Genomic DNA, 26,154 nt, shown 5'->3' on the forward strand with positions numbered 1-26,154 from the left:
GGAGGCGGAGTGTAAGATTGGTCCATAGCAGTCTCCATTCTGGTCCGATCTCAGATGTAGCAGTGTTGAGCGCACAGCTCTGCTACACCTGTGATGTAGCAGCGTTGAGCGCACGTTCAGCTCTGCTGCATCTGAGGGTGTAGCAGAGCACAGCGTGCGCTCAACGCTGCTACATCTGAGATCGGACCAGAATGGAGACTGCTGTGGACCGATCTTAGACTCCGCCTCCTCCGGCAGAACCACTGTTGATTGGCCGAATGCTTTACTCTGTATGGCATTTGGCCAATCAACGCTGGTCAATGCATTCCTATGGGAAAAAGTCAGCTCCCGCATATTGCAAGCTAACAGGGATCCCGACGAGAGAGAGCCCCAAAAAGCTGTTTCAGTAACATTCCCACCTAAATAAAGCTAATCCCTAGCTAACCCTGCCTGTACATCTATCCCTGTCTCAGTCGCATAGTTCACAGTCTCATATGACCCAGATATTAAATCCACTATTCGTATAAAGTGGGGGTCACCTGATTTAGCCAGCCAATTACTTTTTCCGATTTTTTTTTTTTCGATGTCTCCGCTGTCGTAGTTCCTGTCCCACCTCCCCTGCACAGTTATTGGTGCAAAAAGAGCGCCAGGGAAGGTGGGACGGGATACAAATTTTTAGTACGTTTGCCTCGTGGTATTCGATTGGAATCGAATACCTCGAACAGCCTGATATTCGATCAAATACCTTTTTGATCGAACGGTGTTCGCTCATCTCTACCCTTTATCATAAAACTTGATTTTAAAATTAGATCATTTTCTGGTTAAATATTCCCTTTAATGGACTATATAGAAAGCTGACTTAAAATGTGATGTACGTTTGGCTTCTAGTGGGCCAGAAGCAATATCCATGAAAAAGTTCCTTCTAGATTCTGTATCTTTGCAAGTGTTTTCTTTAGTTCTGCAACAGAGTCACTGAATTAAATAATTTTTTTTTTTTTTTTTTTTTTTTACCTTTTCCATAATGCAGGCTCTTACTGTGGTCGGAGTGATTCCAGGATGTGATTTGACTCCAGAAGCTGCCCTGGCGAAATTGTCCTATGTTCTTGGCAAAACTCATCTCACACAAGAGCAGAAGAAACAGGTAGGTGCCACTAGCTGAGGTCACACGATACGCCCATTACGTGGGATGCATTATTTTTTTTTCATTGACAGGTTATCAGTTTTGCATGAAAACTAGCTATGGGCAGTATTTCCAAACTCCACAGTTCTAAATTAAAGGGGCTCTATCATTGGGAAAAGTCATTTTTAACTACCGTATATACTCGAGTATAAGCCGAATGTTTCAGCACAGTTTTTGTGCTGAAAAAGCCCCCCTTGGCTTATACTCGAGTCATGCAAAATAAAAGAAAAATAATTTATTTCTTTTTTTTTTTTTGGGGGGGGGGGGAGGGGAACTATGACCAGCCGCAATAGTAATGTATAGAATCTCCCATAAAATAGTGGCCAAAAAAAAAAAGCTTGAAAAAAAAATATAGTGAAGAAATAGAAAAAAATAAAAGTTCTAAATCACTCCTTTCCCTAGAATACATATAAAAGTAGAAAATGACTGTGAAACACAGTCTGAAAGTGCCCGGTCTACTGAATATAGGGTATCTGCAGTGCTCCTGTTCCGTCGGGAAGGGGTTAATAGGAGCACTGCAGATACCCTATAGTCAGCCAGGCTGAATGAAAGGAAATAAAAACCCCAGTCCTCAAGCTCAGGGAAGGGGCAGACAGACAACCAAAACACCCATCTCCCCTTCCCCAGCACCCAGTAACTACTGCACTCAAAAACTCCGACCATTTTATATTTTGAAATTTTCCAGTAGCTGCTGCATTTCCCCCCTAGGCTTATACTCGAGTCAATAAGTTTTTCCAGTTTTTTGTGGTAAAATTAGGGGCCTCGGCTTATATTCGGGTCGGCTTATACGCGAGTACATACGGTAATCACATCCTTGCATAGGCTTTAGAAATGCTATTCCACACTTACCTTTTGTATGTAAATTGCCTCAGTGGTTTTTGAATGAGCCAGTTTTTATTCATATGCGAATTTGCTTCCAGCCAGCACAGGAAGTTCCCAGCAGCCTCCTCCCTGCTATTCTCTCCTATCTGTGTATGCAAACAGGAAGCTGAGTCATCAGAAACAGTAGCCTGTGTTGTATACACCCATAGGAAAGAGGAGTGCATGATGAGACTTCCGGAGTGCACCAAAAGGCTAATTAGCATATGAATAAAATGGGCTCATTTAAAAACCACTGAGGCAATTTACATACAAAAGGTAGGTGTGGGATAGCCTTTCTAAAGGCTATGCAATGATGTCCTTAGTTAAAAATGACTTTTCCCAATGAGGAAAGGAATAAGGAATATATCTAGTAGTGACTTCAAAAGTCTACCTATTGTAATGGCCATGCTAGTGCTGTCCTTTCTGCATATTGATCAGTTTTCCCCTAATCCCTGCTCTCATCACCCTCAGTTTAGCATACTTCCTTTCATATGCTCTAAGCAACTTTCTCCTTACATCCCTGCTTGAGTTTTTAATGTAAAAGATCATCCTCATGCCTGAAATTAAATGATGTTCGCCTCACTAGAAAAACCTTTCTTCCTTTTTATTTAATAATATTTTCTTCTCAAAAACTTACCTTTCTTAATAAAAGGCTATACATATTTTATTGGGGTTTTTTTTGTTTTTTTTTATTCCATGCAATTTTTCTTTATTAAAAAATGGCTGGACTTTGCCTTCCAGACTTTATTGCTATTTTGTTTTTGAAATGAAATGAATTTTTATGCTTAAGTTTTGCAGAGAACATAATATATAATACATAGTAAATCTGTGCAAAAGAATTATGATTTTTTTCCTTAAAGGGGTTTCCAGTATTAAATCCCTTTTGTCAGAACTAGCTGTTTAGTGCTTCTATGATCTCCAATGATCAGTTGTAATCTATGGTGGAACTCTGCAGCAAGTGTTCAGTTTATCTGCAGCACCACCACAGGATAAAATAAGCATTACACATTTCCTATTGAAGTCAATGGACTCTCCTGGTAATGTAGCACTTGAGTCTTCCTGAATCTCTAGGTAGGAATGAAAAGTGTCTAGACACATAATAAATGACATGTACTATTTTTCTGCTACATTTTGGTAAGGGCGGGTTCACACCTGCGCCAGTCTTTGATTTCAGGTTTCCGTCTTCTGCCCGAGAAACTGGACATGAGACGGAAATCAGCAGTCACTTTTCAAACCCATTCATTTTCAGTTTTGTGGTCTCCGCGGCGAAACCGTTTTTTTCTAACCAGACACAAAAGTCGGACATGCAGGACTTTGTGTCCGGTTAAAAAAAAACAACAAAAAAAAAAAACGGTTTCGCCATGGAGACCACAAAACGCTCACGAGCGAACAGTCTGCCAGGTTTCCGTCTGCTGTTGGTAGAAGACGGGAAACCTGAAAGCGGAGACCGGGGCGCAGATGTGAACCCACCCTAAGGGAATCCTCTCCCTATATCAGCTGTTGATAAAATATAGCAAATATTATTCTTAGCAGGAACCAGTTTGATTTTTTTAACTAGCCCAAGTCCCAAATTTCCAGCTACATTGACTACCCTTTTTCTAGGAATTGCCCCCTTTTCTCCATCTCTTCACCACAACTGTCCTATAATAAGCCATTATAGTCTATTACTCATAGCTCATAGCTTCTTCATCTGTGAAGACTTTGTTAAATAGCCACTTGGCCTAAATACAAGTCACTTATCGTAAAGAAGCTATTAATATCATCCTTACCTGCCCAATTAGATGAGGAGATAATGATGCCGTTTTTCTAGTGCTACCTGGTGTTTAAGCAGGATGGGGAGAGTAGGGATTTCTCTATTGTTTTGTTGTACAACAATTACAGTCAATGGGCTATGGCTTTAGGTGTGGTGGAAAACTTTATATGGTGAAGCAGCTCGTAGGGCGATACTCTGTTGGGTTGACACAAACATATGAAAAATCATCCAGTATAGTCCACAGGTCTGTGGATGAGATGGGCCTGAAGGCTGTAAGGGACAATTGTGTCCAGATGTCTTCAAGTCACACAATGGGGTTTTGTAATGCACAGAAAACAGTGGTAGGATTTGCACCTTGTACTGTTGTAGGGCTATGATCAAAGTCTGTCATGTACACAAACAATACCTGGACTAAAGACAAATATAATAAATGTAAACTCTGAAAATCTGCCTCAACACCGCTTCCGATTCATGTCACTGGGAGTCGGTAAAAGAGATTTTCTTCTAGCTGTTTTTTTTTTTGGGGGGGGGATAGAGGGAAAAAAAAATCATGACCTGTCTTCAGGTGGATTCCACCTTCAAAAATGTAATGAAATAAATTGGAGGCAGAAGAAATGTGTATTTTTTAATGTGGTTTTGGATGCAGTTTCCTGGTGCATACAATGTGATGAAGTAAAACGAAAATCATGTACAAAAGCATCAGTGTACTGAAGTAGATTTTTTCAGCTTGCACAAAACCTTTTCGGTATACGTGGGTATAATATATGTATATGTGTGATTTTATAAAACTTTGCGGTTTCACCACTTTTATATGTTTTTCCATTTCTAAATTTTTACTGTATTCTAGGCTACCACTAAATTATTCTGTATTTGCCTGTAGTATAAAGATGCCTGGTGTAGCTTTATCATCCAACAATCTTATAGAGGACCTACTCTTCTATTTTAGTAACCCTCTTCCCCCTTGAGGTTTAGTAACAACCTTTTATTGTTAGCATTGTTCATGAGGAATACAAGTATCCACTTAGAGACTTGTCAGGAGGGGAGACGACCTGCTTCATAATGTGGACCTCAGTAGTCCGTTCCCCACCATCTACAAGTGATGGTTTATCTGTCAGATACCAAAAATGTACAATAATCCTGTTTATTGCAGATGCTGTTTGAGAACCTCAGGGGTGAGATGACAGTCAGTGCGACAGGAGCAAAGATCTCCCTGAGAGACAGCAAGTTTATTCAAGTTGTAGCCAAGTCTGTTGGTGTGAGCTGCAAGGAGGTACGGTCTCATCGGAAAAAGTTTCATTTTTATAATTCTTCAAATGTAAGTTTCCTTTCTTCATATTATCAGTGGCCCCAACTGGGAAGCCTGTGTTTGGACTGAGGGCAGAGGACTATATCCTTCCTAATGTTCCTTAGCAGAATTGCAGCACTCACCTTTTATGTTTCTTCCAGTTCATTCGACTCCTTCCTGCAGCTTTCCAGTCTATGACAAACTACAGTTTCCACCCTGCAGCTATCAGAGTTTGCTGGAAGTTGTAGTTTTTCTGCAATTTGAGAGCCACACTTACTGTTCTAGTGTAACAGAACTCACTCAAGCCCTTGGAATACCTTTTGTGGGTAGTTATTGGGTGTTAAGTATTATGGCTGGTAGGGTACTGGACCATTGCAGACATACCTGTGTATAGTGAGATAGGTGACAATTACAATTAGTAGTCATCAGAGTCACTCTTACAATAGTAGCCTAGACGGTGAGACATACTCCACTTTGGGATGAGAGCTACCCCTTAACACCATCCCTTTTTTGAACTTTGGGTCCCTGGTGCTGTGTCCAGGTTTTTTCAGACTAGTATCTGGGTGGGAATCTTTTTTTGTTAGCCCAGTTATCTCTGGCTGTTACCCATATAGTCTGACACTGCTGTAGACCGTGTTCAATGGATTTTTATTCTTTTTAATGGTATTAATAAAGAATTGTGTTTTAATACGTCCCTTTAGATAGGCAATACTCACGTATCTCTTCTTTTTTGTCAGACATACCTCTCCTGGCACAATCTGTCATTGTGCAGATTTTGTTTTTTTGTTAGTTAGGTTCTTGGTGCATCAGGGACATGCCTGTTCCTGCTGGTGCAAATTTTTCTTCCTTCTGAGCAGCCTACAGCCAGTAAGCACCATTCCTTATTCAAACATGCCCAATCTGCCCTATCCACAGTGCCAGCATCACACATCCATCTCCAAAATCTTGCACCTGCACCTAACAAGCAGAGTGATGCACATGCACAGTATTGTATTGGAAACCAAAGCAGAAGAGAGAGACAGTACTGTGCATGTGCTTCAATCTGCTTCTTAGGTGTAAGTGTAGCAGAGCCATGACATGATGCAATGGGCAGGTTTGAATAAAGGGTGACACGATGCTAAGCGAGCATAGCTCAGGAAGGCCAAAAAAGATGCACCAGAAGTTGTAAAGGCGCACCAAGAACCTCATTAACAGATGTTTATATTCTATATTTCTACAAAACTGCTCCTGCTGGGATACGATGATGATATATGCAGTAGTATTCATGTGCCCTAGAAGGCATTCTGTTCACTTTTACAAGTGTTTTAGGAGGTGGCAGAATCTGTTCATATTCCAATTGGTAACACATTAGCCATTTCTACATTTAGGAAGAAGTGAGGAGGTTATTGGCTTTCTGTAAAAACCAAACAGTCGTTGCATGGCAACCATTAGTTTTGTGCTTTTAACGTGGATCCTCTGGTGTGTTCACAGTGTCAAATATGAGGTTCTTGTCCCTGAATGTCATGACTATTGCTTCTCTGTTGCAGGAATTAGAGGCAGTCCGAGATGCGCTTACCCCTGCCCTGGCCTGTGCAGCAGCGAAAACTGGAGATATTAATGCCCTGGAAGCAATAAGGGACATGGTAATGATCATTTCTATCTGCTTTATGTGCAGGATGGTTTTGTTTCATGTTTGAACTGTTAAAGGATTGGAAATAGTGATACATCTGGTCTGGGCCACTATCCTTTAATCCCTCTAGTGCCAAAGTTTCTTTCGGCAGTGTGCCATATCATGTTGAAGTAAAACAGATTAAACCGCTTACTCAGTGCCTATGGATGTATATGCCTGCACATAACAAGTTGTGGCTCTGGTGGAATTGGGCTCTTCATGTGCTCCATTGTTGGTCTTTTGTTTTAATGACCGCCACTAAATTCTTGGTATCAGTTTCTTACCCTTGTATAATTTTGTATAATTGAAGTTATGGAAACTATGGCAATAATGAAGTTGAGAAGTGAGAGGTTCCACTCTATGGTACTGCCTCCATAATTAGTGGAGGCTCAGGGGAGGTAAGTAAACATAACAAACAGCGTAACTCACTTCACCCTGGGCTTCATCATGGGCCGTCTCTTCCATTTTCCAAGTGACTATTGAGGCCATATGGTGAAATGATGCACAGCGTCACCTTGCCGGCTAATTATACTCTGAGGGTGTATATGGGATTTATTTTACTTTATTAATGTAGGGTTCACTCTGAGACATTATGCTGTACAGGGGCCACTGTAAGACATTAAATTGCATGGAAGGGCCACTCTGGAAGATCACAATTTATCTGGGCCACTATGGAACATTATACTGTATAGGAGCCAGTATAGGGCATTATACTGTATGGGGGCCACTATGGGACATTATAACGTGTGGAGGGGCCACTATGGGACATTATTCTGTTACAGAGATCTTTGGCTCATGGTATTTTTAATCTGCCCTGGTAGTAAGTAATGAATGCACTTACCACTCGCTCCTTAACCCTTTCACTGCCAAGAGTCTCTGGAAATTTTGCACCTCCAGTAGCCAGAGCAATTTTCATAGTTTTGAGATGGACAAATCAAACCTAAATTGCAACATTAAAAAGCATCCAACCCCCATACCTATATATTTTCTTAAAGTGAACACCTGCAGCACTGTCAGAATGCCATTTGGTACTGTATAAGAACAGGCACCTTCATGCAATTTTGATTTAAAGTGAATGTTTTATGAAAAAATGCAAATAAATGTATATTGTTGCTAAAAGTGGAAACCAAACTATAAATTATATGCACCAAACCTCCTAAAAATAAGAGTTCGACATATGCAGAGTTCATTCATATCACTATGGCCTACACCCGCATGCACGCGTCTTCAGAAAATCACCACAACCAGAAGGAACAAACATCTGCTTTGAAGCTGGAAATGTTACAAAAGTATCATCCTATAAAATGTAGGAATTACACACCATGAAAAGTAAGTGAACCCCTAAACCCTATATATTTTTTGAAAGTAGACAACCTGAAGTTTACAAATGTCTTAATGGGTCATCGATAGTCACATACACCTTCATGCAACTTTGTGACAAACACAATAATTAAAAAAAAAAATGCGCTAAAACACATATTTGCACCTAAAACTCCTGTTCAATCTCAGTTTCATGTACAAAGTACATTTAAAATAGCTTAAAGTGTATACAATATGTATATATACTATATGTACCACAAACTTCAACAAGAGCGCAGACTCCCAAAAACACTAATACAGAAGATAAGCAGGATTTTGCTGTTATTTACTAATATGTTAAAAATCTATACTGCACCTACCAGACTGTGACTGTGATAACAAAAATAATTATTTTCAGATTACACAGCATACCGTATATAAAACACAACTTAATGTTTCATATATACAACCACCTTCATGCAACTTTGCAGCAAACAGAGATTGCAAGCAAAAATTGCACAAAAATTCAAATTTGCCACTGAAGTGCGACTCAAGCAATCCCTTTCTGCAAACAAAATGTACTTTCCAAAAAACTGCAATATGTGAGGAGTTCATACATACCACACATGTATATATTTACAGGTGCGAGTGTTAAAGAAATGACAAAATCGCAGAAATGCACCATCCTATTTTGTACATGCAAATTAAATAGGATTTTTCATAAAAATTTTATTTTCTATCCCCATATAAAAATTTTAGCAATCTATACGTTCATCTCTAGTGATAATCGTTATTGCTATTATTTTAGCATGTAACGGATACTACTAGAGACGTATTTTACTCTAGAAAGCTCTGGTATGAACAGGAAACGGATTGGGTGAAATGTAAACTTTATTCACGACTTTGTGTATATGTTGTGTAAGTGTTTGGTGCGACTTTTTTTTTTTTGCCGCTGCGACCTGGACAATGGTAAACGTCTGGGTCACAGCGCCAGTAAACTTTCTGGTTATGTTTAGAGGGTATTACATAAGAACACCCCACTAGTAAAGCTCAGGGGGGAAATTATATTATACTCGTGACAATCATAGAGCGAAAGTATAGTACGCCCTCTGATTGGCAGGAGAAGGGTTAATAGGGACAGAAGAGTCCCTGCCACCCCCCCTCCTAGTGTCACATACAGGTTAGCACAGATAATGATGATCATTCATTATCACTGTGCAGGCTGCAAGCTGCTCCTCCCCCCTCCCCTTCTGCTACAATTTAACTAATGCTTCCAAGACAGGAGGGGGGGGGGACATTTTAAAGCCCTATATCTCTGGGCTGCATTAAGATATCTTGATGCTTTTAAATTAATTTTAAAGAGGAGAATCTCATCTTTAAAATGATATCAAGCACTTGATGATAGAACTTAAAGTTTTGGAGCAATTCACTGTTGAAATACATTCGGGAATTGAGATCTGCTGTTGGATCTCAATGCCAAATAGCATATTCAACAGTGAATTGCTTTAAAACTATAAATTCTGTCATTAAGTCCTTGCTATCATTTTGAAGATCAGATTCTCATCTTTAAAAGGAATTTTAAAGCATCAAGATATGTTCAGGCAGTCCAGAGATATCGGCATTAGTAGGGAGGACGTATTAGCTACGTCCTCCGCTACTGAAGGGCCATTCTGGGAGGACGTAGAGCTGACGTCCTCGGCAAGGAAAGGGTTAAACTTCAATGACCATAGGGACCATTATGTTATATGTGGTGATCATTATTTTACATGTGGAGGCCATTATATTACATGTGGGGATACTATTGGGGCTATTTTACATCACAGAATTGTTAACAAAGGCTCTAAACGAATCTTTATTTTATATTTATTGTTATTTTTGACATTTATTGAGTGATCGCCACTTTGTGGGTACTCAGTTGGGACATTTTCTCACTAGGGGGTACTTCACTTAAAAAGGTAGCAAATCTGGTTGCATTGTTGGTTATCAAAGGAATAATGGAAAATTTAGCATATGTGCAACAAGGCTTATAAATCCTAAAATGTGTCACGTAGGCAATGTGCAGTTTTCTTTTTTCCTTTTTATTTCATTCAATGTTTTTTTTATCTTCAGGGAGCTAACTTGAGTAGTGAGGACTATGATGGGAGAACACCGTTGCATGTTGCTAGCTGTGAGGGACATTTCCAGGTGGTCCAGTATCTGCTAAATAATGGTGCCACAGTTTATGCCAAGGATCGCTATGGGGACACACCATTGATGAATGCAGTGAAGTTCAGGTAATTGTGTGGTCATAATGTACACAAGATATCTAAGGGCCCTTTCAAACATTGGAAAATGAAGAGGAATTGAGGTCGACTTTCGATTTAGATTCATTTTACAGTCATCCTGCTTTTAGTCACTGATCAGCTTCAGATGAATGGGGCTGACCAGCTGAGGTGTCTCGCACCATGGGTTCTGTGTCTTATTTGCGACTGTATCTGCAGCAAGATCGAGCAGAGCATGTGTTGACAGGACCCTTACTTTTTTCGTTTGGTGGTCTCCAACTGTGAAAATCTATAGCACAGTTTGGAGACCACTGGCTGATTAGGTTGGTTTAAGTGAAACATGTGGTGTGTCTAAACTTTTAGGTCACTAGTGTAAAATGTGAAATTGTGCCTTCCCCATCAAATCGGTGATAGATTGCTCACCTGGGCACTATTCTATTTGCCAATATGCTGCTACTGCAATTGAGAGTGTGCGCTGTCTGATGTATACTGCTCACACTGCATCATGGATAGTGAATCCTCTGATGTTGGACACACTGAGAGCAGTGCTGTTGGAAATGCAGTTATCCAGAACCTCATGAACATTGAAAATCCAGTTGGTACATTGGCCAGATTTCCTGGAAGGTGGAACTACAAGCATCATAGTGATCTATAATACTGGGGGTCATTGAATCCTGGCGGCTCTACTGCTCTGTTATGTGTATAATGCAGACAGTAGAGCTGCAAGGAAGCGGGAACTCCTATTGTAATAGATCACTATTATTCAAGGAGTCTTGTCTCCTGACTGGGTAATCTGGGTCATGTTTGGACCTTGACTTTCCATTCCAGATTGCCTTTTGTGCATAGGACCTAAGGGTGTTACTAAAGCACTGTAGTTTATTATTTATAGATAATTGGTCCTAATAGATAATCGACCTTCATAATTGGGCAAAAAGAAATTTCACTTTAGAAAAAAAAAAGAAGGCGAAGTATGAATAAAGTTTATTCTATAAGATAGTCTTATGGGCATGTACAGACAATTGATACTTGAAGGTGGAACCAGTTTACTAATGTACTTGCTGTCAACACACAGTGAAGAAAGACTTTATGCATTCTGTAGCAATACTCGATTTATTTACTGCATGTAATTACTGTGTAGGCTCCGCCAATATGTCAAGGCTATCCTTGCAGGACTCTTTCTATCAAAGAAAAAAAAAAAAAAAAAAAAAAAAAAAAATTAGAATAGTCTGAACTATAATCATTGTAAAATGCGTATTGAAGGCACATCTACACAGAAGGTTAATCAGCAGAATAAAATCTGTATGTGTTATGTGGATCCCTTGTAGATTATTTAAAAGGGGGGGGGGATCTGATTTTTACAGCATGTGGATGACATTTGTTTAGACCTCACCCACTTTGTTGCTATTGTAAACCCCACTTCAGATTTTCCACACTGCAGTTTTGCACTGGTAAATCCACAGCACATTTATCCATTGCCATTTAGACCTTTTGTTAGAAGTGTTCACCAGATAAGTTGATCAACTTGTTGAGAAAGTAGAAGGTGAACTGTAATCTGTAGAGGAATCTAGCTGTAAGTGTTAAAGGGGTGGTCCAGGCAAGCCATGGGGCAGCCAGGGGAGATATATAAAAAAAAAAATCATACTCCATTGTCCAATGCTGGTGCCTTTCCCATCTCTTGACAGCTGTATTGCCAGAAGCCTTGAGGCTCCCATGACCACCGAGACGAGTCAGTGGCCTCAGCAGTTGCTGGTAAGGAACTGGGGAAATAATGTGAATGACTTAACTGGTTCCTCCCCAGCAATCACTGAGGCCACTGATTGGTGTCAGTGATCCCATGATCTTTGGGACTCCCTGCATGAGATGGAAAGGTTACCGTCTGCGTCAATGGAGCATCGGTGGCAGGTGGGTATGTTTTATTTTTTGAATCATTATTAATATTTTTGCACATCCTGTGGCTGCCGCACGTATTGCTCCAATTCCTAGATTCCTTTACGTTTCCTTGCAGTCTCATTAAAGGAGAAGTACAGAGTGTCCCTTGAAATCCATGGTTGCGGTTATGAGTGGATGGGAAAGCTGCTTGTTGTATATAAGGGTCCCAAACAGGAGAGGCCAACCTCTATTAACCCAGGATTCCCTAATAACGAAATGATATTATTCAGATCTGAATAGTTTTTCATTTCATTTATTGTATTCTATATTTTTTGTGAGAACACTTACACTACGACTGGTTCTTTCTAGTTGCTGTTTTGAGTGTTCATTTTTGGCATGAGAATGGTTAAACTTGATTTTCTGTGTTAGAGTTGAACTTTACTAATGTGAGAAAGTAGGCCTCTGGTGCCACACCCAGCCAGCGCCTCAGGTACTTCTGGAAGATTTCTACATGAAAGTTATCACTACCACTCCTGTTCTGAGGCAGGATACCATACAACGCTGCTGTCATTACGTATTCCAAGATGTGATGTTAAGACAGGATTGCACTCTTCGGAGCTCCTGCACGGGCTTGTTAGTTTGGGATTATATAATACAGGTACTGGTTGTTTTTCCTCTCAGGGTTTTTTTTTCCCATAGAGAACCCCCAATTTGGTTTGGTCTCTTTATTCAAGCATTTTTGAAGTAGTAACAGAAGAAGGTCCTGTAAAGGACTTGTCCAGTTCAGTCCCATTGAATTCAAGGAAAAGGAGCTGCAATACTAGACACAGCCCATAGACAAGGGTGGCACATGGACAAACTGCCTTTAATTCTGCATAATTACATAGTTATGCAATACTGACGCATAGGAAGTCAGATATTACTTATTTGAGGGAAAGAGGATCTGCGCCAGCCCTATTTAGACCTTAAAAAACTTGTAGGCCAAAGCTATGAGTGGAGACAAAATTTAAAGGGAGCCTGTCAGGTTGATAATGTTATCCAAGCTAATACTAGTGCCTTAAAAACCAACAGTGGGCCGAATTCACAGTGCTGGAGATATTGACGCTGTTAATTCAGCACACTGATGGCTTTCTAGCAGTATATAATACCAGGCATAGATGAGGACGTGAAATAAGAGCACAATCATACCTTTGTGACCACAAACCGATGACTCAATGCAAGGATCATCATCTTTTAATAGATATGAAAATTGGCCTCAAGTACATTGGAAATGGGTCTTCATTTGCCAGATTTCCCTACAAACGGCCACACATGCTTTGAACGTCTTCTAAAATTGCTGCCCAATGTCATCCCTTTAGCGGTGAATGACTGTTTCGGCCTCTGCCTGCATCACAACTGTATGTAGGTAAATCTAGAAAATGAGGCCCCGCCTCTGGTGCACTTGCAGTCTGATTTGCATATCCATAAAAAGATGATGATCTCTGTATTGCTCCATCAGTTTGTGGCCACAAAGGTATGATCCTGCCATTAAAGGCTTCTACATAGTGCTGTTATTTATTAGGGAGGCATTTGGAACCTGCCTGAGTGCCTTCAATACGACTAAATTAGTATTGTGTATATGCCTGTATATACAGTACATAAGATGCTCTAGTTCAGCCTTGTCTCTATATTCTTCTTCTGAGGCAGTAAAGGACAGACATCTCTGACGCGAGATTGTAGTCTAATAGTGAATTATGTAACATAGTTAGGAGCCTGGTTTCTATCAGAGTAAAGCTGCTGAGCATTAATTGACTTTTTAACGAGTGTAATTGGTTCTTAACTCTGTTTCACAGCACAGACCATTGAGCTGAGAAATCATTATTGGGTCAGTATTGCCTCTTAAACGGTGATAAAGTGTAACATGTACGCAGTACAGCTAATGACACCACCCACTTACCAGTCACAATTGTGAATACACAGGGTTGTATGTGGTGTCTAGTATAATGGAGAAGGACAGAAAAGTGGGCCTTCTTCTGGTGCAAGATTACACCTACCCATGAGGTGCTATAGCTTGGTTTGGCAAACAGCCATTCCTACTAACTCCACCATAATGCTGTTCTTACTTTTCCATACCAACATAAGTCATAAACGTGTGTGAACCGAGGCCAAATGTGCAAGTCTTGCAACGGAAGGGGTGAATTAGCTGTCAATGGCAATGATATACCACCTGCTTCACTAAAACCAAAGTGATGGAGCAACTTGAAATAGAGGATTCGCAACCAATGGGAAAAATACTGCTACTGTAGATTACTGCAGGAAAGATTGTGGTAGCGGTATGACTGCAGCCTAAGGGTGGGTTTCCAAGTTCAGGTTGGCCTGAAAAAAATAGGACTACCATCTGTTTATATGTTATCTGTGGGGTTAAAACCGCTCTGTACATCTTAGATTTCTGAGAAGAAAGTGAAGAGGGATGTGTAATGTAGGTGGACAATGGCTTTCTTATCACCTGCATTGTATCCTAAATAAATATCTATATTTCTGCTTCAGTTGTAAAACTTATTGCTAAACACCTGAAGAATATTATTACCTACAGTGGAACAATGAGCCGCTTGTCCTGTTAAATCCAGAGTTCTTTGCTTGTTATATTGAAGAGTAATGGAGGTTATTTCATTAATCTTTTTCTTTATAGACAATTTGAGGTTATCAAGCTGTTACGTCAGACAGGCGCTCATCTTTCCTGGGAAGAACTGGAGCACAGTGGCACCGAACTTTGCAGGTAAAAACTGATGTAGATTGAAATTATATTAATCATAATGTTGTCGTATATTGCTATAACACATGAAGATGGGAATCCGCACTTTGAACAGCTGCCCGCTCTTCTGAAATGTTTGTTTTAGTAAATGCTTGCAAAATAGTTGAGATAAGCCTAAGAGTGCATGGTATCGGAGATTCCGGAGCACTGGACTGCAAATACAGGGTAAATACACACAGGAAAGCAGCTAAAACATATAGATAAACAAATATTATATGAACACAGGAAAGCTACTTGTTGTCTGTGAATAGTATCCCATTTGTAACCACACAAGCAGCCAGAAGTAGATACAAGTACATAGAAGACTTTTTTCTTACATTGTAAGATTGTGAGATTTACAGAATGTTCAGTCATTTGCACAGAGAAATTAGTTTTAAGATGCGTGTGTCTCTTCATTCACTATGTGAAGACAGAGCAGAACCTCCCCCTCCACTCACTGTGAAGAGGTCGTGCTTATCTAATGTATCTATGGACAGACTTTGGCTACCATCAGGGAGTGAACTGTAAATTAGCTAGAAGGGAATCAGTGGTAGGTACTTTAGATAGCTTTATCAGGCAGAAAGCAGTTACATTTTTCTTTAAATAAAAAGCATTTCATTTTGCTCTATTAAATGAGACTATTGCTAGGTTCACACTAGTGTTCGGGTTTCCATTCTTCCGGTCTGCTTGGATATTCGAAAAACGGAAATCTGCTTAAAAAGTTACCTATGGAAACCCTTGGACTCCATAGAATATTATGAGGCCCGCACAGTTTCCACCTGGTTTCGGTGAAGAGAAAGGGTCTGCCTTCTCGCCGCATATTTTAAATGGAATGGGGGACAAGGAGCCCGAACAGTCAGACAACACTAGTGTGACCGTAGCCGAAGATGTCTGAAAAGTTAGTTACTATTTTGATAAAAGTTTTTACTTTGTTCATGCATTTCCAGGCAGAAGGACAGAGAAATAACAGAGTTCTAATAGTGGGTGCTCCAGAATTATATTTCGTAAGGAGTACAAGTATTAACAAAAACGGACCTGTCAGGGGAGCTAACTGGTCTTCTCTATGGGCATTACTGCCTTAGCTTTTCTCTGGAGAGATTGTCTCCCCTCCTTCCCCACTAATTACAATTTTTATTTCTCATTGTAAAATAACCCCCGAAAAGAACACAAACAAGAAAACTCTGGTGCTTTACAAGACCAGACAGACAAATTTGCTCCACTCTTATTAGGGGGAGAGAGATGTGGGTTTTTTTTTTTTTCCGCTCGTATTAGGTGTTTGCTTTTGCTTAATATTAGAGCTAGTTCACACGTGGGCAAAGGGGCGGATTTTGACAGCAGATTTCACTTCAAAATCCGCCCCTTTACAATGGTGGTCTATGCAGACCGCCGGGCTTCTTTTTTCCGCTAGCGGCGGGCTGCGTCTCTCTCTGTGTCAAAACCCGCGCGGACGGTTCACATGTGAACTGACCCTTAGGCAGACCGGAAGTAGGTGGATGATGAAAGGGCTGAAAGATCAGACTACATAGAGGTGGTTTGTAGTCATTTACCAAGGAGACACATAGGAGGGTAGTAGACTTGTAACCTATTTGGACAATCATCATTAATTCCTGAACTTCCAGCAAGTCACATTGGAACAGGTGTTTAGATAGAAGGCAGTGATGTTGACCTGAAGGCTACTTTTTGCATCCCAGGTCTTCAAATTGCAAGCAATGCCCTGGATTGTTCTAGTTGACAAGTATGCTGATCCATTGAAGGGCTGACAATGCAGAGGATTAGAAGAGGTTACAGTGCATTCCAGGCCGGGTCACTTTAGGAAGTGCTAATCATAATATTCATCTGCTCAGACCTTATAATGTGCTAGTTTTTCTTTCTGGTCTCTGCTGCATTCCCTGCAGTGTATGTGGGGAGAGGCTCGCAAATGGCATTCCTTTACACACATAATATCCCCGCCTTTATGCTCTCCTTATCCTGTGGAACTGGTTTACTCAGTCTGATGTCCTGGCAAGGAAGGAATTTATTCACAAAACTCAGAGCGTGGTATGTGTAGTAGTCAGCCCGGCCAGGTACACCGGCCTGCATGTCAGTCATCAAACGTGTTTCAATATTGGGTATAGGAAAGCTATACAGTTCACAGCATGCATGTCCTTAAAGGGCTTGTTCAGGATGTGAACACATTTTATAAACCTCCACTTTAGAAGGACAAAGGGCGAACACCCCTCTCAGAGCAATGTATCCCAGTACTTCAGAGATTTGGGCTCTTGGTTGTCACCTAGCTTTACTAGAAATGGCTGAATACAACATTAAATCCTTGAGTCTTCCTCTTCTGTTACATCTTACCAAAGAAAATGCTATATTACAGTAATCTACATTTAGTGGACTGCGTTAAATAGTCGGCCACACACTTCCTTTCCTTAGGTTTTTCATGTCCTTGGGCGATCTCGTGAAATCGATCAGATCCTTCTGCTTCCTGCTGATAAGTTGACTTTATAATGACACACACCAATTTCCTCTTGCTTTGTTGCAGTGATTGGCCGATACCCGCTTGTTATTGTGGTACTATTATTCAATCTTAAAATAACATGTTACTTACACCTTCAACACCTCGACAGCTTTCCCTCACAGCGGGATTATTGCTACTACTGATACTGACTAATACACTGGCCTAACCTTTTTTTTTGTGTGTTTGCGGATCTTTTTCCAGAAAATATATTTATGGCAATTCCATGCCATAATGGGGAGAACAGGGAAGATACTTAATCGCCTATTGCAGTAGCCACACAAGCTCTGTCACTCCAGTAAAATCCATGGGAGATAGACACAGACCCTCAAATGCCAGGTTTTATTGTAACGTTTTATTGACCTTACTTAGCAAAACCTGAACTTTACACTTAAATTGCCATGATGTTTATCCTGTAAGTAAATGGTTGTGATTTCATTTACAGCCTGGCTGCCAATGGAGATGTTGAAGGACTAACCGCCTGGGAACTGGCTGGAGTTGACATGGAGCAAGCTGGTTATGATTTGCAGACCCCATATCAAGTAGTAAGTCATTCAACACCTAGTATTTTGAATATGGATAATGTCTGCCCAGTTTTACCTTTAGGAGGTGGCATGATCTAGTAGAAATCTTCCCTCACTGCTTGGTTTGCAATAAAAACCAGGCAAGGTTAAACTCAACCCTGCCTTCAATCCAATTTTTGTAGCAGATTTCTACAACACTGCTTTCAGCTTGCAGAAAGTGTAACACAATGACGACTCAGGTTTACACATTACTAAGGTAATGTGTAAGTGCATTAGTAATTGCTGTAAGTAGGGGAAATAAGAAAGTAACGCTGGACAACTCCTTTAAGGGTTTTGATGTAAAGGCCATAAATACCTGATCATGGGAGGCTGACAGCCAGCCCCTGCACCAATCAGCTGTATAGAATCGGTCCTAGCAACCATCCTATACACAATGCAGGGCTAGAAGTAGAAAGCTCCAGCCCCTGTATAGTGGACACTATACAGGGGACTGAGCTTTCTGCCTCTGGCCCTGTATTGTGTTTAAGATGGGTGCTCTGTACAGCTGATCGGTGTGGGGGACCAGCTGTTAGGTCATAAACACCTGAATAGTTGGGGGCCCAAGGATAGACCTTAAAATTTTTAACCTTGGACAATCCCTTTAAACAAGCATTGAACACAAAAAAAAAATGTGCAAAAAATTTCCCTTCATTCCCTCCTATGTCAGGGTTCTATTTTGTCTCATATTACAGATAAACTGCAAAATGTATATATAAAACAAGTCTACTTTTTCTCATCCTCCATCCTTCCTGCTGTGCTGTTTGCAGTAGGACAAAAGATGGTTAAATTCTGCCTCTTTGACTATAAGTCTATCCTTGCAGTCAGTTTCCAGGTAGTGAAGATGAGCAGAATACTTAGGCCTCATGAACATGGTGCGTCGGAGCTGTATTTCCAGGACTGAACACTGCAGTGTGTACGGAACTTACTACATCGCAGTGAGGTCTGATGCACTGAGCTCCTGAATGGCTGCATTGCTGTGGTACTGAAGGGAGTCATGCAGGAGGTGACTGCATCATAAAGCACTATGATTCATTGAGTTCTATACACACGGCCTGTGCTCAGTACAGGAGGTATGGCTCAAAAACGGATCGTGCTTCCTGGTCAGGGCATGGCTGTGTGCATTAGGCCTTTTTTGTTTGCAGAATTATTCTCAGACTGTTTGTGAGACTGCAGCATTTTCTCAGTGACACAAGCCGTGAAGGCAGCTATATTTCTTGTTAACTTTTACTGTTCATTTTTGGATTTAATGGACCTTTAAAGCATGACCTGTTAGTGGTATGGAGGAGGGCTCTTGTTGCTCTTAATAGATCAATCTTCACTCTATACCCCTTATACTCACAGCTAGAGTTTCATCCAAATATACACCACATTTACTATATCTTGCAGCATTGCATTTTTAGACTGCTGTAAGTTTATGCAAAGTTCTAGACAGTTAGAAGCAGAGCCTATGCTGTAATATGGATCCAACCTTGTCAGGATTTCAGCTTTCTATTCCTGTAATGGAAAAGAAAAACTGAAATACCGACATAGATGAGACCATAGCTATAATCTTCCCCTTATATTCATGCTGTGTGATCGTCACTCTTGTGCATTTACTTACAGGCAGAAGCTGTGGGAAATGAAGAGGTCTTGGAATTTTTTCATCAAAAACGGGGACAGGTGAGATGTTAGTAGTGAATATTCTTATGTCGTCTTAGTTTCCCTTATAGGTGGCTAAAGTGTACAAAGCCTGTCAGGGTATTTGCTGGTTAAAGAGGACCTTTCACCATATCTGGGCACAGGCAGTGTTATATACTGCCAGAAAGCTGACAGTGCGCTGAATTCAGCGCACTGTCGGCTTTCCCGATCCGTGCCCGGTGTAAAGCGCTATCGGTCCCGGTACCGTAGCGCTTTACAGTCAGAAGGGCGTTTCTGACCATTAGCCAGAGACGTCCTTCTGCCTCGCGGCGCCAATCGCGCTGTGCTGTGGAGCCGGGAGGAACGCCCCCTCCCTCTCCTGCTAATGCTCGTCTACGGACAAGCTGTGTGAGCAGAGGGAGGGGGCGTTCCTCCCCGCTCCACAGCACAGCGCGATTGGCGCCGCGAGGCAGAAGGACGTTCCTGGCTAATGGTCAGAAACGCCCTTCTGACCATAGAAGAGCTACGGTACCGGGCCGTAAGCTCTTCACACCGGGCACAGATCGGGAAAGCCGACAGTGAGCTGAATTCAGCGCACTGTCAGCTTTCTGGCAGTATATAGAACTGCCTGTGCCCAAAAGTGGTGAAAGGTCCTCTTTAAAGTATAAGGTGATTGACTTGTATAACAAGATCCATTTTGTCTCAGCTGCTGCAGAACTCCTCCTGTTGAAGAGAAATATGGAGATTCCTAACCAACTGCTATTGATTATTATGCAACTCCCTCAGTCAGTCAATGGTTGGACCAATAGAAGGAACAGTTTCTAAAAGTCATGTATGATAGACTGCTTCTGCTCATCTGTATATTCCGCCAATATTTCATTGGTATTGTTAGTATATATTATATGCATATTAATACTTACTGGGGGGCCAGTTTGGCCTGTATGTCCCAGTTCGAAGTCTCCTTGTACTTTCAGTAGGGAAAGGCAAGTCTGTTTTCTGCATCACTACTTTGCCATCTTTCTGTCTCCCACCCCCAGCTTTGTACAGACATGTCCTCACCAAAGACAAGTTCAGCTCAGTCTGTACTCTCATAGATATTAATTCTACATCACAATCAATGTCTATCCAGAGGGCTTATCAACGGCCTCCACCCTTATGCCTTTATGTTCTTCTGTCAGTCCCTTTTATATTTATTAATAATAATAATAATAATAATAATACATTTTATTCATATAGCACCAACATATTCCACAGCACTTGACAAATCATAGGACTCAAGTACAGACAAATGAGATATTGCAGATTTATAATTCTATTCACAATAGGAGAGAGGGCTCTTCTCCCAAACGCTTACAATCGATGAGCTACAGGGGGCGGCACAAGAGGTGGCTTTGCTTATACAGTCGACCAGCCATTTTGTATGAAAAAGGATTACTAAAATAATAATATAAAATAAAGTTGTATGAATTGGTCACCAGCCAGTGTCCTCTTATAGATCTAAAATGCCTGGTCGTACAGGGTTACAGTCCGATAAAGGCATCAAGTCCTATGGGTTAATGAGGCAGGGCATGAAGGTATAGTGGAGGGGACTGTTGGCTATGGAGAGCTTAACTGCTGAAGGTTTTAGGTTAGACAATGTGATGGGCCTGTGTGAAGAGAAGTGTCTTTAGGATGCTCTTGAAGTTGTTAGTTAATCTGATTGTCTGGGGTAGAGCATTCCAGAGAAGTGGTGCAACTCTGAAGAAATCTTAGCGATGGGAGAGGCAGGTTCTGATAATAGAGGTGGTTTCTCTTAGGTCACTGTACAAACGGAGTTATATACACAGGGACCTCACATAACATTCTTGCAAAAAATAGCCCGAAAAGACTTCACAGTATCACATGGAAAAAGCACAAGCTAATACAAGAAGACAATAATCAACCAATATATATAAAAAATATCAAATATTTTATTACACATTAAATAACATATTATTAAAAACAATAATGTACAGCAGGGCAGATTGAATTAAAGCCAAAGACATACACAAATAGACACATAGAATAAAGAACGTGGGTTCTTATGCTAGACCATGTAAGATAAATAAAGGTAAGTATAGTAGCAAAAATAACACTAGTATGAATATAGCAGAACTACATTAGTGCCAACCAAAAAATACTGTTGGCAAAAAGCACCCATCCAAAAATATGTCCCTATAAATGTAGACTAGTATTTTGTAATTATAGCATAAATATCTGAGGACATATAGGAGGAGACAGCTACAGTATATAAAGTGTGAGGTAAACTACATAAATATAAATCTCATCAATATGGAATATAGATTACATATGTGATCACACTACAATGCAGCCAAAGCTATATACATACAAAATACAAATAGCTCCTATAAGGCAATCAGCCAAATACCTGAAGTCATGTCTCCAAATAAAGGTCAGCTAGCAGCCACGATAGAATACTAACAGATAGGTAGACGGACCACGGGGACGGGGTGGTCCGTCTACCTATCTGTTAGTATTCTATCGTGGCTGCTAGCTGACCTTTATTTGGAGACATGACTTCAGGTATTTGGCTGATTGCCTTATAGGAGCTATTTGTATTTTGTATGTATATAGCTTTGGCTGCATTGTAGTGTGATCACATATGTAATCTATATTCCATATTGATGAGATTTATATTTATGTAGTTTACCTCACACTTTATATACTGTAGCTGTCTCCTCCTATATGTCCTCAGATATTTATGCTATAATTACAAAATACTAGTCTACATTTATAGGGACATATTTTTGGATGGGTGCTTTTTGCCAACAGTATTTTTTGGTTGGCACTAATGTAGTTCTGCTATATTCATACTAGTGTTATTTTTGCTACTATACTTACCTTTATTTATCTTACATGGTCTAGCATAAGAACCCACGTTCTTTATTCTATGTGTCTATTTGTGTATGTCTTTGGCTTTAATTCAATCTGCCCTGCTGTACATTATTGTTTTTAATAATATGTTATTTAATGTGTAATAAAATATTTGATATTTTTTATATATATTGGTTGATTATTGTCTTCTTGTATTAGCTTGTGCTTTTTCCATGTGACACTGTACAAACGGAGACCACGGGTTGGGTGATAGACAGAAACGAGGGGGGAAATGTAGGGGGTGCAGCATTATTAGAGCTTTGTAGGTGAAGGGGTAATACATTTATTATTCTAATGGTGTATGATATCTTAAGGCAGGACTACAGTCACAAACACTAACAGTAATACAAAGCAGAGTTGCAACAATCTGATGAGTCTCAAATTGGGGCAAATCAAAATCACAAGGAGTATGGGGGTTGCTTGAGAACCTACTTTATTAGGTAAATCAAAGAGTCTCTCCCACTCCAGAGGACGCTTGGTGATCATCTCAGTTCTGCCACTCCTTTCCTGAATGTTTTTCCCTTATATTTGCTCTATGTGAATTCTGCAACAGTTCCACAAATAGAAGAAGTTAATTTACCTTTTGTCAGACAGCTATATAGTTTAATAATCCCTGAGCTTCATACTCTCACAAAACAAACATTTCATTCACTGGCTGTACTGAAAGTTAGGTTACAGTAAAACCGTTTTTCAGACCGCCACTTAAAATTGCTGTGACAAAGGGTCTTCTGAAAGATGAAGAGAGCAGTATACACTGACACTAAGGAAACTCAATATCCAAATCGGAAATATTTAGCCAAGATGGATGATATTTTTGAGTTTTTGTTGGGGAAAGCTTGTCTGTCCACTTACTAACAATCTCCTTTTACTATTTCAGGTTTTCCTCAATGGCAGCACAAGTGATAAAGATAGCTATTTGAGTAGCTGAAGATGTCCGCTGTTCCAGAATGTATTGTTGTTTTAAAGCACAAACTCTTACTTGTAGGTGCCTAAGACGTCCATACAGATCAGCTCTTGATACAGTTATGTCCTTCATCCATTTTATTTTTATTTAGGATTTTTTTCCGAAGTAAAGACTACAGTTAGTAACTAGTCCCACTGTCCCATGGGCTGTGTCTGGTATTGCAGGATGAATAAGGATGATCTACTGTATTATAGCCAAGAAATAATTTTAAATTGAAATAATTTTCCATAACTTAAAGTTTAATATTAAATGCTGCAGTATGATCTAGAGAAAAAGGGGGTTGTCCTGGAGAGAAAAACATCCATGGCATTAGTCTGGCATTGGCAGGTTTGTGCTGCTCCTGGACATAAACAATACTTTGACAGCCCTCAGAACTCCTCCCACTTGTCACTTCAGAGACGATTCTGACGAGCTGAAAACCTAAATAACCTTGACACAGACTGGTTGCAAGGGACATGCTGCTTGACAACGCCATTGACTGGCTGCTAGGAATGACCTGCCTAGGAACCACAGTCTGTTTCCAGTGACTGCTGCTGAGCTCAATGTTAGATAGTCACTGTGCTACAGGGGTAACTAACTTGGTAGTAATCCAGTCATGCCTCTTTAAAGGACCAGGCAGATTATGTGTGTTTGAGTTTAGTATTTTATATATACAATGGTGCTTAAATTTGTGAACCTTGGATAATTCTTTATATTGTAGTAATTTGACCAAAAACTATATCAAGTAGTATGCCGTTCTTCTTTAGAAAACAGAATTACTCGCTGGTCCTTTAACAATATTTCTGTTGGATTAAGGACAGAACTTTGACTTGGCCATGCCAAAACCTTTCACTTTATTCTTCTTTAACCATTCTTTGGTTTGGACGTGCGTGCTTAGGGTTATTGTCTTGCTGCATGACCTTTGTTCTCTTGAGAGTCACTCACAGACAGATGTCCAGAAGTTTTCATTTCGAAATTACTGGTGTCATTCAAAATACATTGATACGTCAACTTTGGTGGACCAATCGTGGCCCAGGTTTTTATGCTGGATTGCAGTCTTTTCCTTTCTCTAAATATAACACTTCTCATTTAAACCAAAAGACTATTTTGATCTCATCCGTCCACAAAAACATGGTTTCGCTAGCCTTCTGTCTTGTCCAGGTGATCTTTGGCAAACTGTAGATAGGCAGCAGTGCTCTTTTTGGCGAGCAGCAGCTTTTTACTTGCAGTAATGTAATGTACACCACTGTTGTTCAGTGTCTTCCCGACAGTGGACTGGTAATCATTAACATTAGCTAATGTGAGAGGTTTTTAGTTGCTTAGGTCCCGTTCGCATGGGGCAAGAGGGGGTGGATTTTGACGCGGAATCCATGTCATAATCCGCCCACTCACAATGGTGTTCTATGAAGACCGCTAGCGTTCTGCCATTTCTTTAGGCGGATTCCGCGGCTGAATTAGCCATTCATTTGGGCCTAATCTGGAGTGGAAAGCCACGATGGTATGCCGTGCACTGCACTAGCATCCCGTCGTGGCTGCCGCGACAGAATATGACATGCAGAATCCCCATGTGAACACCGCCTGAGAGGTTACCTCAAATTTCTTTTTGACCCAGTGGAGTATTATACTGTATAACCTTGTCCTTGGTATAATCTTTGTTGGACAACCACTCCCGAGCAGGTTAATAATGGTCTTGAATTTCTTTATAATACTACACAATCTGTATGACTGTGGACCTTATCCATCCTGATGAGCATCTCTTCTTCAATGCTTCTTCTGAGGTCCTCAGAAATCTCCTTTTTCATGCCATAATACACTTCTACAAACAGACTTTGTTAGATTTAGGATTTATGCAAAAATCTGATGTAGTTTTAGATCAAATTCTGCAGGGTTCATAAAATTTGAAGTACACTGTATGTTGTAGTGTAGCCTGTTAAATCTTGAACAGCAATATATATGTGTGTTGGTGTAAGGTGTCGTGTGTAATGATGGCAAGTTACTTGATCGTGAGAAGTTGTTGGTCTTATTTTTGTATTACACTTTAACATGTAAGTGAAGCGTGTGTTTTTATCTGTGGCAATTGAACACAATGGGTGTGTCGGATTGCTATGCACATTTGAGGTAAATTATGCTGCGATGGCTGGTATGTTTCTGAATAGGAGCTTTTTGTCTCAGGGCAGGGAGGAGCACACGATGGACTTCTGAAAATAGCCGGAATCTAGCTATAGATGTTTGTCCATACAAAGCACATTGTAGAAATGCAATATTATCTGTATTCTGAATGTCATTGGATAATTATTGGTGTCAATCAGTATTGGCAATAAAGTATTAACAAACATTTACTGTGTTGCTTTATTTTGAAAAACAAAAGAATGTCCCTGTTTTCAAGCGGGTTTATTGAACACCTCTCTTGTCTTGTCTGGTTTCTTTTCATTCCTTTTAAAGGTACATGGTGGTAGTACTGAGCATAGAACGTCTGCATAAGGGAGGCTTCACTTACCTGGCTCATAGATCTTCTTATATGGCTGCCAATTGTTTCACCTGGCTGGTCAAATGAGCAGAAGACGGAGCTACCTCTATGCACAGCAGGCAGTTGTCACTTTTTCCATTCATGTCTGAGAACCTTACTATAAGTTAGCCGAATACTTGACCTTCCAGGCTAAATGTTTGGCAGCCAGATTAGTGAACTTGCCCTTCTTCAGACTCTCCATGTCCTGTA

At 40.4% G+C, this 26,154-nt stretch overlaps 1 protein-coding gene across 1 annotated transcript in view; it reads left to right on the plus strand.

The window, feature by feature from the left end:
- ASPG (asparaginase) overlaps positions 1-25,767 on the plus strand; it is a 66,297-nt gene extending 40,530 nt beyond the window's left edge. The window contains exons 9-16 of the mRNA XM_075282665.1: positions 1,007-1,120; positions 4,924-5,043; positions 6,585-6,680; positions 10,115-10,278; positions 14,804-14,890; positions 17,848-17,947; positions 19,568-19,624; positions 23,373-25,767. Coding sequence (XP_075138766.1) covers positions 1,007-1,120; positions 4,924-5,043; positions 6,585-6,680; positions 10,115-10,278; positions 14,804-14,890; positions 17,848-17,947; positions 19,568-19,624; positions 23,373-23,423 — 789 coding nt within the window. The 3' untranslated portion in view covers positions 23,424-25,767. The remainder of the gene's footprint in view (positions 1-1,006; positions 1,121-4,923; positions 5,044-6,584; positions 6,681-10,114; positions 10,279-14,803; positions 14,891-17,847; positions 17,948-19,567; positions 19,625-23,372) is intronic.
- The last annotated feature ends 387 nt before the right edge of the window (positions 25,768-26,154 follow it).

Source organism: Leptodactylus fuscus, chromosome 7 (assembly GCF_031893055.1).
Source record: "Leptodactylus fuscus isolate aLepFus1 chromosome 7, aLepFus1.hap2, whole genome shotgun sequence".
In the NCBI taxonomy this organism is placed as follows: domain Eukaryota; kingdom Metazoa; phylum Chordata; class Amphibia; order Anura; family Leptodactylidae; genus Leptodactylus; species Leptodactylus fuscus.